Source organism: Diachasma alloeum, unplaced genomic scaffold (genome assembly GCF_001412515.2).
Source record: "Diachasma alloeum isolate Michigan unplaced genomic scaffold, Dall2.0 Dall_scaffold_00865, whole genome shotgun sequence".
NCBI classification, from domain to species: domain Eukaryota; kingdom Metazoa; phylum Arthropoda; class Insecta; order Hymenoptera; family Braconidae; genus Diachasma; species Diachasma alloeum.
This window is the reverse complement of record NW_021680986.1, coordinates 94,544-110,943: the sequence shown is the minus strand read 5'-3', so window position 1 is coordinate 110,943 and position 16,400 is coordinate 94,544. Positions and strand designations below refer to the sequence as shown.

Sequence of the window (16,400 nt, the reverse complement as noted above, 5' to 3'; positions counted from 1 at the left end):
AAAACTGTAAATTTCAATTCGATTTTTTCATGAAAATTTATGAAAATCGTGAATTTTCAGTTAATTTCCATGAAATTTCAAGTTTTATTCAACAGTATATTTCATTTTATTATTTAGAATTCAGTAGTGAAGCGGTAAAACTGTTTAAGGCCCGGGTGGATTATCTTTCGAACGTAATCGTAATCGAGATAACGCTCGAAAGATAATCCACCCGACCCTTGAGTCGATTTAGACATCAGGAGCGTGCGTGAGGAATATCTCCAAATCTAAGGGAGATACCGAAATTTTCATAATGACCTTTTTTGTAGAGCGAATTGATAGCTATAAAAAAGGTCCTAACAAAAATTTCGCCATCTTCCTTAGATTCCGAGATATTCGTTAAAAAGTGGCCAATACTGAATTAATAAATAATAATTCATAAAAATGTAAAAAATTACAGGAATTGATGGTTATCTTGAATTTCAGAATGCTTCACATGTGATGATATACGAAATAACACGTACAAAAACCCGCCACAAACGTATTCAAGAATTAATGTTACCCTGTCATGCACAAACACTTCAAGTACTGTCAGAGGGACGTTTATGCGTTGGTTATCCATCAGGCTTTTCGATATACAGTATTCTCGGCGATCATCATCCTATTTGTAAGTAAATGTAACATGAATACGACATAGTTGTGCCTCAGTGTCTCCATATACTCGTGTTTCTGCAGCATTGGTCCATCCTGAAAACACACTGCTAGGATTTTTGACGTACAGTGCCATCGATGCACTACGCTGCATTGAATTGCCGAGAGGTGAATTCTTGCTCGTATTCCAAACACTCGCTGTTTACGTTGACAGCCAGGGGAGGAAGAGCAGAGATCGGGAGATCATGTATCCAGCTGTTCCAACTGCAGTCAGTGAGTACAATCTCCTTACGGATAGCCAACTACTCTATTTATTTATAAACAACGAATGTGTGAAAAATTGTAATTGCGGGCTAAATGTCATTTTAATGACGAATATTCATGATTTTTTTGAAATTGTTCTCACATAACTTAATTCAAGCAAAACAAAATTTTTTTATTCATTTTTTTTTACAACTTTTTTTTATCCTTGGGAGTACTGATGGGAATAATAATTTTCTGTTCAGTAGAGTGGAAAATTATTGAGAAGTTTTGACGGGAGAAGATTTTGTCAATGGATTATTCGATTAAAATTCAACACTTTCCTTTTTCTCTCTCTGGGTCTGGATTTTGGATTTTGCTGTTTCATTTTCCTTTCAATTAATCCATTGACAAAATCTACGCCCGTCAAAACTTGTCAATAATTTCCCATTCTACTGAATGGTAAATTATTACTCTCATCAGTACTCCCAAGAATAAAATAATATTTGTTGATAAAAAAAAATTTTGCTTGAATTGCCTCAATCATTTGTTCGACTGTTCCATTTTGCCCCACTCACCCCTAATCCTATATATCTTAAAGTGTGGTTTGTACCAAACTGAAAAAAATCTGTAAATTGATGAAAATTGTGTTTCTCCAGGCTATTGCGAAGGATATCTCCTGGTTTACAGTGAGACCCACGTGGATCTGTTCGACTGCAATACTGGGGACTGGCTGCAGACGTTGAATGTAAAACGTGCACGACCACTCAATAATTCGGGATCATTGACCAATTGCATGATCAATGATATGCCGTATGTTATTTATTTGAGTCATCTCCATCAACGTGAGTGAAAAAATTAATTCAGTTTGCCGAATAAATGGCTCTTGGGATTTGACGTGACTTTTTCATGTTCCTGCAGGAGAATTACTGAATTTAGCACCTCTCGATGCCAGTGGGAGACAGATGACGAGACCCAGGAGGCGATTTTCGCTGCGCGAGGGGAACAGAAGCTCTCGACCCACCGACAGACGATCGAAAATGATCTCAGCGCCAACGAATTTCAATCACATTAGTCACATGGGGCCGGGAAATGGTATTCAAGTGAGTAAACTCATGAAATTATCCAGAATTAATTCAATGCAATACATTTTTTCACATTGTATTGTCATTTTTTTTTCTGCAGATTCAACGTTTGTTGGATTTACCAACGACCCTCGAGACAGCGGACCAACAGCAGTATTCGAGTCATCACAGTAGTAGTTCTCATTTGCATGGGAATCCACAGCAACGAGTAAGAATTTGTTGATAAAATTTTAAGCCCCGGGTGGATTATTTTTCGAACTTTATGTCGATTGTTTTTCCATCTTCATAATGTTAAGTATATCACAATTTCCATTGGATTTTACAGCCCGCAGGAGTCCCCAAAAATTATGATTGTACAATAAAAAAAGAAATAAGTCCAATTGTGAATGAATAATTTATGTGAATGGATAATTTATCGTGGTAACTGACAATCTGATAACCATTGACTGCTGCAACAAATAAAGACCTAATAGTTATTAGATACATCAAATTATTAAATTGCAATTGCCTCCCTATTGGGTTTATTTCCCAATATAATTAAAAAATGCTCTTTGAATATGTTCAGCTATGTACAATCATAATTTTTGGTGACTCCAGGGCTATGTAAAATTAAATAGCAATTGGAGACCATTTCAGATCATCAAAATAAAAAAACAATCAAGATCACATTTGAGAGAAATTCACCAGCGAAATTAACAGGAATTTTTCATTTCCAGTTTTACGCAAATACTGGTCTTCAGGCGCCAACAAAACCAGCACCATTGCCACCCAGGCATCCACCATCAGACACGAGACGTCTAAGTTCCCATATGCAGAGAAATTCTGGTTATTCGCCTCATAATGGTACTTGATAATCGATATTTTCCTCTCACAGCAGACAAATATCTGCAGACATTGGTTGTTTGATGATCATTTATTGTCGATTCAATTGTAGGTTCAACATCGTCGAGAAGAGGCCCAGCACCACCTCGGCCCACAGCAACACCACCTTCGTTACCCCGGACACCAGTCGATCAGGCGGAATCTGAATCACTTCATATGCGATCCCATACACCACTGTCACTCGGTAGTGTTGCTTCTTTGCAGGAAAAGGTAAAGCTATTAATTACAAGTGAATTTTCCCAAAAAAAAATCTCTTGTAATTTCTTTACACAAAAAATTTCATATTTTACGTTTTATATTAATTACAAAAAATATATATTTTATCACATATTTATATAATATATTTAATATATTATATAAATATATAATATATGATAATAATACCGTATTTTATAATATATACAAAAATTCAAATAAAATATATAAAATAAAAAATATATATTTAAACTTCTTGAATGTAATAATACACTTGAAAAATTCTTTAATGAATAAAAATTCACAAACAACTCATTAATTATCAGGAGCACACAGCTGGTGGAAGTCCTCGTCACTCAATAGCCTCGAACAACAGTTCGAACCCATCAACACCACCGAGTCCAGCCCATGACCACGGTTCATCTTCCTACGACTCATAAATCCCCCAGATACTCATCGGCCAGCTACTTACATGCACCGAACGCCACAATCAGGTATGAATACCAAGCGTGAGGCTGCAAAACTCCCCTTAGAATAAACTAAACAGAAAAACAATGATCGAGTTGACGATAAACTCATTGAGCAGCTGTCGAGACAACTTTGAAAGCAGTACACGTACACCTGTAGTCACAGGTTCTACGGCTAACGAGTTGCCATAGTATTACTGCAGATTAATTAATTGTACACTTGAAAAGAAGAAAAATTACGAACTAATTTTATCCATTTAATTGCCAAATAACATATGCTAGAGTCTCACTAAAGGTATGAAATTTATATAAATAACACGAAATTTATTCTCATTTTTATTTCTTCAAATTTTTATCAATCTTCTTTTTGTCGATGTTCGTGGAGAATCAGAGTATTTGCCACTGTCAAATAGCCTTATTTATTTTAACGTAAAAGAAGGGAATGTGGACAGCATTTTTATTTTATATTTTTTATTCGAGTGTCATTCAATGTTTAATCAGGTTTTTTACGAGAAAAGGGGAGTGGATTTCCTGGCAAATTTTTAACACTTGAATCATGCATAATTGAAGTGAAGTGGATTTTTTTTTCTTCAAGACATTCACGTTAAATCCATCGACTCATTTTATTCCGCCACTTCACAAAATTGATAATTGTAAATAGACACATGAAATTGGCCGAAGCTTATTGATAATCCCCACAAAATTTTATGAATTTCCTGTGTCATTGTTCCCCTCAAAAAAAAATTATCACAATAACGAAAAAGTCTGAGTTTTTTCTCCGAAAAAAAATGAGACATAAATCAGTCAAATTATAGTAGAGAATAATTACTCAATTAGTCGACCCTCAGTTCTAGGTAGAACACAAACAAAAATGAATTACTAAGTTCGAAGTAGTGTTTAAAAAAAAACCATTGTTAGGATTAAACCTATTGAATTAATGAGAAATAATAATCAATCTTCCATCCGGAAGACATGAAGAGGGAAAGAACAAATATAAAATTTATTGAATGCCTTATGATTGAAAAAGTTTTATATTTATGTCATAATGCAGTTTAAGGCATTATACATAATTTAATTGATACGCCCACAGTGTGAATAGTAGTGAGTAAGCGTAATAATTTGTTGCAATCACGTGTAGATGATAATTACAAATGAATATGTGAAGATCATTAATGATTAATAACAATGTCAATAATATATTACGTATGTAATTCGTCGAGGGTAACAAGAGTCAAAGTCAAATGTCATTTATACAGTTTAATAACAGATGTTGGTTTCAGTCCACTTGTTATTTTTAAGATACTGACAATTAATTTTAATAGAGTAATTACTTATGTCACTTCAAGGAATTTTTTTTATTCATTTTTTCAAATGAAAGTTTGGAATTTTAAATCAACTACTGCTTTATGTGGGAATTACGAGTTTCCCGGGGGAGTTTTAATTTTTTTATCGTTTTTTAATGCTGATTATTGTGGTATATTTGGCTGTATTTTTGTGAAAAAGCGAGTGGTAATTGTCGGTTTTATTATTAATTAGGGGATAATTGTGGCTTCCATTCGAGAGGCCGTTTATATTCACGAGTCTTTCCAATTTTAATGTCTAAGTTTTTCTTGTTCTCGATGGGGGAATGGAGATTTAACCAGTGATTTTGACGAGTAGTCTTAGATAATTCGGAATTAGGGGTGGGAAACAGGACGAGTTAATTTTAAAATTCAATTGGAGATTATTTTTTAAGGGAAAAATATTCACCTGTTGTTTACTCTCCCTGTTTTTATTCTACTCCTCTTGAGCAAAATTGCAGTTTATAGTCAATGGATGAAAATTCATGAGAATACCACGAGCAAAGGAAGAAATTTATCATGAGATTTTTAACAATGTACGTTAATGTTTTCAAAATGCATCGGAGGGCAGTTTTAACCGAAATTCTCAGAGGTAGTTTTAAGGATCAATATACTCCGACACTCGTATTATTTCATGGCAACAGGTGTTGAAATTTTTTTTTAATGTATCTTGAAATCAAAGACTCTGAAACACAATATTGAAGAACAATGAAAATCAGACTGACTCGCAATACACGCCGATTCAGGTAGAAAATTAAGTTGACGCATTGCAGTTTTTATTTCGATTATTTTTAATAGAATTTGTATTTATGAAATTTTGTAAATAACTCGAATCATCAGAAGTTTGCAAGTCTTCTCTCATCATTGATCAATTTTACTCTGCAGAGATGAAAGAATTCATCGAATTTTGGAGAATAAAACTGAATTTTTTCAATTTTTTTTACTGATTAATGAAGTAAAATCTAATTTTGGTTAATGGATATGAGCCACAAGGATCAATTGATGAATTTACACGATCGTGTTGTAGCATAATGTCTATCATTGAGTAGAAATTTCAAGGAGACTAAGGAAATGATTAAACAAGAGAAAAAAACGTAAAATTAAATAAGTTTCAGCATAAAAGCGTAGATTAGGCGTATTACTGGTGGTTAAAACCAGTGTAATATAATAATCTGGTCCTATTATACAGCATTTTGAAACGCATATAGTTTTAGCGTACGTCATTATAACGAGAACAAACGAAAATGAAACAAACTTATTTATGGCTCTTGTGCATTGTTCAAAGTATTTATTGAATGAAAACAAAATTATAAATAACGATTATATAGTGGAATTATTGTATTTAGTTGCGGCGTTGTGGAACTGTAGATTTAAATTTTTTAGATTATTTCTGTAGAATTTTCTCATGATTCTTGTTTTTCTTTTTTTAATTAATTAAATATGATCGCGTTTGGAGATGTGTACAAACGCGTTGAACAATAACAATATTTTCTTTTTCAATATACAAGTTATATAATTTAATATACAGCACAGAGAAATTATAATCATGAAAACATAGAGCTTGATGGATTTATTTGAACCTTCATCCTCTTGAATCTTTATGGGATTTTATTCCATGCTTTATCGACGTCGACATCTGGAAACTGCAATGAAAGAAAAACAGTTTTAAGAATTGAAAGAATAATCCAGAAGATAATTTTAATTGAAAAAATTGATAAATTACTCGAGTAACGAATTCATCGACGCAAGCCGTGCGAATCCTGGCGGAAGTTGCTGGTGAATCCAGTCTGAATATGTCAGAAGCCTTGGCACCTCTCCTGGCGTCCTGAATGGCATTTTTGATAGCGAAAAATACAGAGGCCGCGAGGAAGAGCGGGGGTTCCCCGACAGCTTTCGACGAGTAAATGGCCCTTGGATTGGGTGCATCCCTCAGCAACGATACATTGAATTCCTGGGGAATGTCATTGAAACCGGGGAGTTTGTAGGAGCCAGGACCACGTGTGTACATGGTTCCATCAGGAGAATACATCAACTCCTCGAGAGTGTACAATCCCAGGCCCTGGGTGAAGGCACCCTCCACCTGTCCAATGTCAATGGCGGGATTCAAACTGTCCCCCACATCCATGACGATGTCTGTTCTCAGTACCTGATGATCCCCAGTGAGACAGTCGACTTCCACCTCACTGCAGGCGGCACCATACGAGAAATAATTGTAAGGCATTCCAGAATTCGTCTCAAAGTCGTAGCCAACGTCGGGAGTTCGATAATATCCAGTTGCACTCAAACTAATCCTCTCGAGATACGCCTTCGAGATCCATTCCTCCCAACTCCCCCCAGGACTGCCATCGGTAATATGCTTGATCCGCTCCACAATAGTAGTGCAGGCATTCAGGACAGCCATTCCATTCAAATCCGAAGAAATGCTGGCAGCAGTAGCTGAAGTATTCGGCACCTTGTCAGTCGCAGTTTCAGAGATGTGAATTTTATCAGGATGAACCCTCAAAACCCTGCTCGCAACCTGAATCATCTTCGTGTGCAGCCCCTGGCCCATTTCAGCCCCTCCATGAGTGATGAGCACCGAGCCGTCAGTGTAAACGTGAACCAGTGCTCCAGCTTGATTCAAAAATCCCAGACTGTACCCAACACCAAATTTCGTGGGTATAACAGCGATTCCTCGCTTCCTGTATCGATTCCCTCGATTGAATGCCTCCACCCTGGCTCTTCTGGCCTCATAATCCGACTGGAGAATACACTGTTGCCAGCAGCGATCCAAGGAACACCGCAGGAGCTTCTGATGGTAATGAGTGACATCGTTCTCCTTGTACAAATTCATCTCAGAGACTTTATCCAGCCGCAGCCCCAAGAAATTGGCAACATCCCAGATGATGTTTTCAGCTACCAGCATCCCCTGAGGTCCCCCTGACGCCCGGAAAGCTGTGTTAGAGAGGAGATTGGTCCTGCAGACCCATCCTGTGGCATCAATCGCTGGGAACTTGTAGGCATTCTCGCAGTGGTGGATCGCCCTCTGCATCACCTCGGGCGAATAATCCCTGGAGTATCCAGCGTTGATGTAAAGCTCGACCTTCAGCCCTTTCACGAGGCCCCCCTTGGTGAAGCCGACCTTGTATCTACACAGGAAGGGATGCCTTCCCCCGGTGATCGACATGTCCTCGTCTCGATCGAGCATGCAACGAACGGGCCTCCGGAGTTCATGGGCTGCAAGAGCCGCTGGTACCGCAATCAGCCTCCCCTTGGTCTCCTTGCCCCCAAAAGCGCCTCCCAAACGTTTCACTCGAATATTCACGTGGCTCAGCGACAGCCCAAGGGCATGGGCAGTTATCTTCTGCATCTGGCTCAGATCCTGAGTGCAACAGAAGATCTCGATCTCGTCGATTTCCTTGGGAACAGCCAGAACAGACTGAGTCTCGAGGTAAAAGTGCTCCTGGCCGCCCATTCTGAACTCCCCTTCGATCGTGTGATCAGATTCTGCGAATGCGCGATTGATATCTCCGTGTTGGATTCTCATAGGAGACGGCTCGATGAAGGAGTTTGATTCAATGGCGTCCTCAATGCTTATGACTGGTTTGAGGTCTTCGTAATCGACTTCAACCATTCTCGCGGCTTTCTGGGCTGTGGATTGGTCTATTGCAATGATAGCACCGATTGGTTGACCTTGACATGTCACTTTTGTGACGAAGATTTCTTCGTCGCTTATCACCGGTCCTGCTGAATTCCTGCCGGCTGGTAGGTCCTCAGCGGAGTAGAATCTCACCACGCCCTCGAGTTCGAGGGCCTTCGAGGCATCGATCTTCAGAATTTCAGCATGAGATCTGGTGGATAGAACTAGAGCCAGGTATAGCTCTCCTTCGATTCTTGGAATGTCGTCGCAGAACACAGCTTCTCCAGTGGCTTGTTTGAAGGCACTGGTGTGGACGATCGGTCGTCCGATCAAATCCTTCGGGTCTGAGCGGTCAGGGGCAATCTGGTAGTACTGCGAACTTTTGAAGGATTTGCAACGATATGTTCCATCCACTGAGGATAATTCCTTCGGGATTGGCGCAAGTCCAGGGACATCGCGCTGTAACTGCTTTGTAATGTGAATGAACCCCTTGAAGAAGAGACTGAGCGTCAGGGACCTTCGGTAGAGGATCATTCCTCCGGGTGCAGAGTCTTCCAATGGGAATTCCTCGATTAATGATCGGTAGGTCGATTCCAGCATATCTGAGTTCCATCGTTTTCCCAACATTTGCTCACAGGTTTTCACTGCGAGCCTCGTCGTTGGGGCCATTCCACCGTATGCCAAGTGGGCTTCAGTGATTTCATCGGTTTCACTCTTAAAAATCACGTTTAATGCCATGTTGACAATGGCGATGTCGTCGTCCCTCCTCTTCGCCTGTTTGTAGGCAACAAAGTACTGGGATTCTTGGGTGAATGGGATTTCTAAAGATAGAAGGATCTCTTCGGGCCTGACGATGTTTCGTCTGTATCCAGTGAAGAAATTCTGGTCCATAGGAACTTGCCTGTGACCGTTTTTGAGACTGCAGAGGTTCAATTTCGTTCCAGAAGCCATCAGTATTGGTACCAAGTCTGAAATTGGACTTCCTGTCATTACGTTTCCCCCGATTGCTGCCACGTTTCGAACTTGCTTCCCTGCGAACCAGTGGAGCATTTCGATTATTCCTCTGAATATTCTTGTTTTGTATTCTGGAGTTGTGGTGATGAGATCGGTAAGGCATTCCTCCAACTCCATCAGAGCAACACTCGCACCGATCGTCAGAGAATCGTGGATGTTGATATCTCCGAGTTGAGGGATTTGCCTGGTCTGAATTAGAATTGGGTACTTGGAGTGCTTGAATTTAACTTCCACACCAACTTCTGTGTTACCTACAATGATCTTGGCGTTGGGGAACTGATTTTTGAGGACTAGGAGTTGTCGTAAAGTCGTCGGACGATACCAAGTAACTTCTTTCCCTCTGATTATCAAATACTCTTTGTCAAGTACATCGGAGAGTTTTAATTGCGGTGGGAAAATGATCTCCTGGGTGGGATCGTACGGACGGAATTCCTTGGTATTGAAGACTTCTGTTGGTTCCGATGTGAACGCGCGTTTGCAACAGGCCTCACCCATTGCACAGGGTCTCATCTCGGAGCCGGTGGAGTGAGATGTGCGCTGAGCAATTTGAGACTGCTCCCACTCTTCAGTGAAGGTCCTCAGGCCCTCGATAATTGGACGGTATCCCGTGCACCTGCAGAGATTCCCCTGGAACGTCAGTTCCAGGTCGTGCATCGAGGGTTTGGGCTTTGATCTCAGCAGGGCGTACATCGACATTATTATTCCCGGGGTGCAGAAGCCACATTGGGAACCATGGGCCTTGGCCAGGCGCTCCTGAATGGGATGGAGGGTAGTTCTGGTACTGCCTATACCTTCCACAGTTGTTATCGATGTACCGTGGACACTGCAGACGGGCGCCAGGCAGGCGTTGATCGCTAGGTGCAGGATTTTTCGTCTTTGACGATCGAATTTCGAAAGCATAACGGTACACGCTCCGCAACCGCCCTCCGCGCACCCCAGTTTTGTTCCGGTTAGATTCAATTTACTCCGGAGATAGTATAGGAGAGTCCATTCCGGATTGACGTTGTTGTCAGCTATCTAAAAGTTGAAGTCTTCATGACTCTCCCACAAATACTTGGAATTTACGAATAAAATCGACATAGCTACCCTTCTTCCGTTGACATAAAAGACCAAAGTGTCAGATTCATTAGCCTTTGAATCTAAATCGCTTGATAATTCCTCCTCATCGTGTTCCTTCCTCTTCTTATCATCACTTTCAGGCCTTCCCATAGCTTCGATCACTATTTCTAAATGAACACAATGAGACCGTCTAATTGATTCACTCACTGTCGTCGCACTGACGTCGATAATGATTAGAAATGTACAGAATAGCGAATGCCCTTGAAACGCGAATTATCTTCATACATGTATTTATTTGATACATGTATTTTGATAGATGGCGCCAACGACTCGCGATCGTTCCAAGAAACTGTGTGCGCGTTAGATCTAATGTCGATAATGTATCAGTTAACACGAGGAAAATATTGTGCCGAGTTCCACTTTTTCAAATGGTTATCTCTCACGAACGGTCACATTTATTCCAAGTGGAATTCTGATACTCGATAAAAGATAACTAAATCTAATTTCCAGGCATTTCAATTTCGATGCAGTATGCTTGAGACTTATTGAATGGTATTTCATTCATCAATTTCCTCATTTGGTATTTCTCGAAGGGATAATAAACCTCTAATCGCAAGATGCCGCGAAAGTTATAAAAACGTATTTCCTTCCCGAAACAGGAGTGAGACATGCCTTTATTCATTTAAAAAAATGAGACATTTTTGATAAAGAAGACATATTATTTCATACTTAGAAATTCTCGAGCAAACATTCCTCAGATTTCATGGTACTTTGTTCCACGCCTTATCGACATCGACATCTGGAAACTGCAATGAAAGAGAAAAAGTTTTAAGAATTGAAAGAATAATCCAAAAGATAATTTTAATTGAAAAAATGGATAAATTACACGAGTAACGAATTCATCGACGCAAGCCGTGCGAATTCTGGCGGAGGTTGCTGGTGAATCTAGTCTGAATATGTCAGAAGCCTTGGCACCTCTCCTGGCGTCCTGAATGGCATTTTTGATAGCGAAAAATACAGAGGCCGCGAGGAAGAGCGGGGGTTCCCCGACAGCTTTCGACGAGTAAATGGCCCTTGGATTGGGTGCATCCCTCAGCAACGATACATTGAATTCCTGGGGAATGTCATTGAAACCGGGGAGTTTGTAGGAGCCAGGACCACGTGTGTACATGGTTCCATCAGGAGAATACATCAACTCCTCGAGAGTGTACAATCCCAGGCCCTGGGTGAAGGCACCCTCCACCTGTCCAATGTCAATGGCGGGATTCAAACTGTCCCCCACATCCATGACAATGTCTGTTCTCAGTATCTGATGATCCCCAGTGAGACAGTCGACTTCCACCTCACTGCAGGCGGCACCATACGAGAAATAATTGTAAGGCATTCCAGAATTCGTCTCAAAGTCGTAGCCAACGTCGGGAGTTCGATAATATCCAGTTGCACTCAAACTAATCCTCTCGAGATACGCCTTCGAGATCCATTCCTCCCAACTCCCCCCAGGACTGCCATCGGTAATATGCTTGATCCGCTCCACAATAGTAGTGCAGGCATTCAGGACAGCCATTCCATTCAAATCCGAAGCAACGCTGGCAGCAGTAGCTGTAGTATTCGGCACCTTGTCAGTCGCAGTTTCAGAGATGTGAATTTTATCAGGATGAACCCTCAAAACCCTGCTCGCAACCTGAATCATCTTCGTGTGCAGCCCCTGGCCCATTTCAGCCCCTCCATGAGTGATGAGCACCGAGCCGTCAGTGTAAACGTGAACCAGTGCTCCAGCTTGATTCAAAAATCCCAGACTGTACCCAACACCAAATTTCGTGGGTATAACAGCGATTCCTCGCTTCCTGTATCGATTCCCTCGATTGAATGCCTCCACCCTGGCTCTTCTGGCCTCATAATCCGACTGGAGAATACACTGTTGCCAGCAGCGATCCAAGGAACACCGCAGGAGCTTCTGATGGTAATGAGTGACATCGTTCTCCTTGTACAAATTCATCTCAGAGACTTTATCCACCCGCAGCCCCAAGAAATTGGCAACATCCCAGATGATGTTTTCAGCTACCAGCATCCCCTGGGGTCCCCCAAAGGCCCGGAAAGCTGTGTTCGAGGGGAGATTGGTCCTGCAGACCCATCCTGTGGCATCAATCGCTGGGAACTTGTAGGCATTCTCGCAGTGGTGGATCGCCCTCTGCATCACCTCGGGCGAATAATCCCTGGAGTGTCCAGCGTTCATGAAAAACTCGACCTTCAGCCCTTTCACGAGGCCCCCCTTGGTGAAGCCGACCTTGTATTTACACAGGAAGGGATTCCTTCCCCCGGTGATCATCATGTCCTCGTCTCGATCGAGCATGCAACGAACGGGCCTCTGGAGTTCGTGGGCTGCAAGAGCCGCTGGTATCGCAATCAATTTCCCCTTGGTCTCCTTGCCCCCAAAGCCACCTCCCATACGTTTCACTCGGATATTCACTCGGTTCAACGGGACTCCGAGGACCTGGGCAGTCAATCTCTGGAGTTGACTTGGGTCTTGCGTGCTGCAGGTGATTTCGAGATCGTCGATCTCCTTGGGGACAGCCAGAACCGACTGAGTCTCGAGGTAAAAGTGCTCCTGGCCGCCTATTCTGAACTCCCCGTCGAGAATGTGATCGGATTCCGCAAGGGCTTGATTTATATCTCCATTCTGGATCCTCATGGGGGACGGGGCGATGAAGGATTTCGACGCTATGGCATCCTCAATGCTTATGATCACAGGCGTTAGGTCTTCGTAGTGAACCTCCACTAGTCGCGACGCTTTTTGGGCTGTCACTTGGTTTACAGCGATTATTGCACCAATCGGTTGACCCTGACTCGTTACTTTCGTGGCGAAGACCTGAAGAGCAATGGAAATAGATTATTGCACGTTGAAATGATTACCCTCGGTTGCTTCTAGCTGAGGTCATCTCACATACCCCATCAAAAAATATATTCCAAAAATATATAATATGGGCCAATTCCATATATTTCTCAAATTTATAAGGAATGTATAAAAAATTAATCAATTAATTAATTTTTTTATATATTCTTCATAATTAATTAATTTTAATTTTTTTTTTTCAATGCCGGTTTTTTTTCCGCTCGCCCGGGTCTCGAATCCCGGCTGGACGGTGCGGAATTTTTTTTCTCTCTGAATTTTCATTGTCTTAGAATTTTTCGATTTTTTTTTAATTAATTAATTTTCCAAATTTATGAAGAATATATAAATTGGGCCAATTTATGATATTTTTAAATATATTATTCAAAATATAAATTTTTCCATGCGGGTACCTCTTCGTCCTTCACAATGGGTCCAACCCATTTTCTGTCTTCCGGAATATTTTCAGCGCAGAAGAATCTAATGACGCCCTCGAGTGCCAGAGCTTTGGAGGCGTCAACGCGGACGATTTTTGCGTGGGGCCTTGTGGACAGAACTAGAGCCAAGTATAGCTCTCCGTCGATCCTCGGAATGTCGTCGCAGTACAATGCTTCTCCAGTGGTTTGCTTGAAGGCACTGGTGTGGACGATCGGTCGTCCGATCAAATCCTTCGGGTCTGAGCGGTCAGGGGCAATCTGGTAGTACTGCGAACTTTTGAAGGATTTGCAACGATATGTTCCATCCACTGAGGATAATTCCTTCGGGATTGGCGCAAGTCCAGGGACATCGCGCTGTAACTGCTTTGTAATGTGAATGAACCCCTTGAAGAAGAGACTGAGCGTCAGGGACCTTCGGTAGAGGATCATTCCTCCGGGTGCAGAGTCTTCCAATGGGAATTCCTCGATTAATGATCGGTAGGTCGATTCCAGCATATCTGAGTTCCATCGTTTTCCCAACATTTGCTCACAGGTTTTCACTGCGAGCCTCGTCGTTGGGGCCATTCCACCGTATGCCAAGTGGGCTTCAGTGATTTCATCGGTTTCACTCTTAAAAATCACGTTTAATGCCATGTTGACAATGGCGATGTCGTCGTCCCTCCTCTTCGCCTGTTTGTAGGCAACAAAGTACTGGGATTCTTGGGTGAATGGGATTTCTAAAGATAGAAGGATCTCCTCGGGCCTGACGATGTTTCGTCTGTATCCAGTGAAGAAATTCTGGTCCATAGGAACTTGCCTGTGACCGTTTTTGAGACTGCAGAGGTTCAATTTCGTTCCAGAAGCCATCAGTATTGGTACCAAGTCTGAAATTGGACTTCCTGTCATTACGTTTCCCCCGATTGCTGCAACGTTTCGAACTTGCTTCCCTGCGAACCAGTGGAGCATTTCGATTATTCCTCTGAATATTCTTGTTTTGTATTCTGGAGTTGTGGTGATGAGATCGGTAAGGCATTCCTCCAACTCCATCAGAGCAACACTCGCACCGATCGTCAGAGAATCGTGGATGTTGATATCTCCGAGTTGAGGGATTTGCCTGGTCTGAATTAGAATTGGGTACTTGGAGTGCTTGAATTTAACTTCCACACCAACTTCTGTGTTACCTACAATGATCTTGGCGTTGGGGAACTGATTTTTGAGGACTAGGAGTTGTCGTAAAGTCGTCGGACGATACCAAGTAACTTCTTTCCCTCTGATTATCAAATACTCTTTGTCAAGTACATCGGAGAGTTTTAATTGCGGTGGGAAAATGATCTCCTGGGTGGGATCGTACGGACGGAATTCCTTGGTATTGAAGACTTCTGTTGGTTCCGATGTGAACGCGCGTTTGCAACAGGCCTCACCCATTGCACAGGGCCTCATCTCGGAGCCGGTGGAGTGAGATGTGCGCTGAGCAATTTGAGACTGCTCCCACTCTTCAGTGAAGGTCCTCAGGCCCTCGATAATTGGACGGTATCCCGTGCACCTGCAGAGATTCCCCTGGAACGTCAGTTCCAGGTCGTGCATCGAGGGTTTGGGCTTTGATCTCAGCAGGGCGTACATTGACATTATTATTCCCGGGGTGCAGAAGCCACATTGGGAACCATGGGCCTTGGCCAGGCGCTCCTGAATGGGATGGAGGGTAGTTCTGGTACTGCCTATACCTTCCACAGTTGTTATCGATGTACCGTGGACACTGCAGACGGGCGCCAGGCAGGCGTTGATCGCTAGGTGCAGGATTTTTCGTCTTTGACGATCGAATTTCGAAAGCATCACGGTACACGCCCCGCAACCGCCCTCCGCGCACCCCAGTTTTGTTCCGATTAGATTCAATTTATTCCGCAGATAGTACAGGAGAGTCCATTCTGGATCGACGTCGTTGTCGATTATCTAAAAATAAGAGATTCTCATTCCATTTAGCTATATCATTCTACTGACAGATGTGGGTCACTCTAGCAGCACCATAATTACCTCCCTCCCATTAACGTAAAAAACCAGCGTATTAGATTCTCTGACTTCCGATAGCTGATCACCTCCCAGGTGTTCCCTCAGGCCCTGTTCCTCCTCGCCTTCCTCCTGAGGTTTTCCCATGTCTTCCCACAATATTATCCTTCAAAATTGAATTTTTAAAGTGAATTCAACTCTCAACAATCTGCGATACTCCACTGTCACTCCACAGAGTGACCCTCCGGGAGAGATTGTCGCCTTCGCTTCTTATTCCCCCACCACTATGTTATACTGGACCCGAAGACTAGAATCTCGCCAGTAAGCCTGCAATACTGTGCGCAAACAAGTGAATGCCCTTTGAGGCCACTCACTCCACCACTCTGAAATATTAGATGATGTATCAATTTACCCGAGACCAGACGCTAAAACCGGCTTTACTCCAATTTTCACACCCGGTGAATCGACTCGCCAACAGTGCAAGTGCTCAAATCTACGAAATATTATTGAAATCACTGAGAGGAGGCCATGCTCCCAAAGATAATCCACAACTGGCTTTGAGGCA

At 42.1% G+C, this 16,400-nt stretch overlaps 3 protein-coding genes across 4 annotated transcripts in view; 1 reads left to right on the top strand and 2 right to left on the bottom strand.

Moving 5' to 3' along the window:
* Window positions 1-6,396, top strand: part of LOC107045030 (serine/threonine-protein kinase Genghis Khan) — a 19,405-nt gene extending 13,009 nt beyond the window's left edge. For both annotated transcript variants that reach the window (XM_015267124.2, XM_015267123.2), the window contains exons 11-18: window positions 466-646; window positions 715-903; window positions 1,530-1,715; window positions 1,792-1,973; window positions 2,056-2,163; window positions 2,672-2,798; window positions 2,890-3,047; window positions 3,359-6,396. In XM_015267124.2, coding sequence (XP_015122610.1) covers window positions 466-646; window positions 715-903; window positions 1,530-1,715; window positions 1,792-1,973; window positions 2,056-2,163; window positions 2,672-2,798; window positions 2,890-3,047; window positions 3,359-3,472 — 1,245 coding nt within the window. In that variant the 3' untranslated portion in view covers window positions 3,473-6,396. The remainder of the gene's footprint in view (window positions 1-465; window positions 647-714; window positions 904-1,529; window positions 1,716-1,791; window positions 1,974-2,055; window positions 2,164-2,671; window positions 2,799-2,889; window positions 3,048-3,358) is intronic.
* LOC107045033 (xanthine dehydrogenase) lies at window positions 3,345-16,400 on the bottom strand. The gene is made up of 6 exons (XM_015267127.2): window positions 16,248-16,400; window positions 15,863-16,170; window positions 13,832-15,781; window positions 11,418-13,397; window positions 11,261-11,337; window positions 3,345-3,571 (listed from the first exon to the last, which is right to left on the bottom strand). The coding sequence occupies exons 2-5, from the start codon at window positions 15,980-15,982 to the stop codon at window positions 11,293-11,295; spliced, it is 4,095 nt and encodes a 1,364-aa protein (XP_015122613.1). The 5' UTR covers window positions 15,983-16,170; window positions 16,248-16,400; the 3' UTR covers window positions 3,345-3,571; window positions 11,261-11,292.
* Window positions 6,098-10,728, bottom strand: LOC107045032 (xanthine dehydrogenase). Its single transcript, XM_015267126.1, has 3 exons — window positions 10,559-10,728; window positions 6,563-10,489; window positions 6,098-6,482 (listed from the first exon to the last, which is right to left on the bottom strand). The coding sequence occupies exons 1-3, from the start codon at window positions 10,679-10,681 to the stop codon at window positions 6,438-6,440; spliced, it is 4,095 nt and encodes a 1,364-aa protein (XP_015122612.1). The 5' UTR covers window positions 10,682-10,728; the 3' UTR covers window positions 6,098-6,437.

Bases quoted from the DNA above. Each gene is read 5' to 3' on its own strand.
- LOC107045032 (XM_015267126.1), bottom strand. From the start codon at position 10,681: ATGGGAAGGCCTGAAAGTGATGATAAGAAGAGGAAGGAACACGATGAG. The intron at 10,490-10,558 runs GTAGCTATGTCG...TTCAACTTTTAG, and splicing joins TTTATGTCAACGGAAGAAGG to ATAGCTGACAACAACGTCAA. The intron at 6,483-6,562 runs GTAATTTATCAA...CTTTCATTGCAG, and splicing joins TCGATGAATTCGTTACTCGA to TTTCCAGATGTCGACGTCGA.
- LOC107045033 (XM_015267127.2), bottom strand. From the start codon at position 15,982: ATGGGAAAACCTCAGGAGGAAGGCGAGGAGGAACAGGGCCTGAGGGAA. The intron at 15,782-15,862 runs GTAATTATGGTG...TCTTATTTTTAG, and splicing joins TTTACGTTAATGGGAGGGAG to ATAATCGACAACGACGTCGA. The intron at 11,338-11,417 runs GTAATTTATCCA...CTTTCATTGCAG, and splicing joins TCGATGAATTCGTTACTCGT to TTTCCAGATGTCGATGTCGA.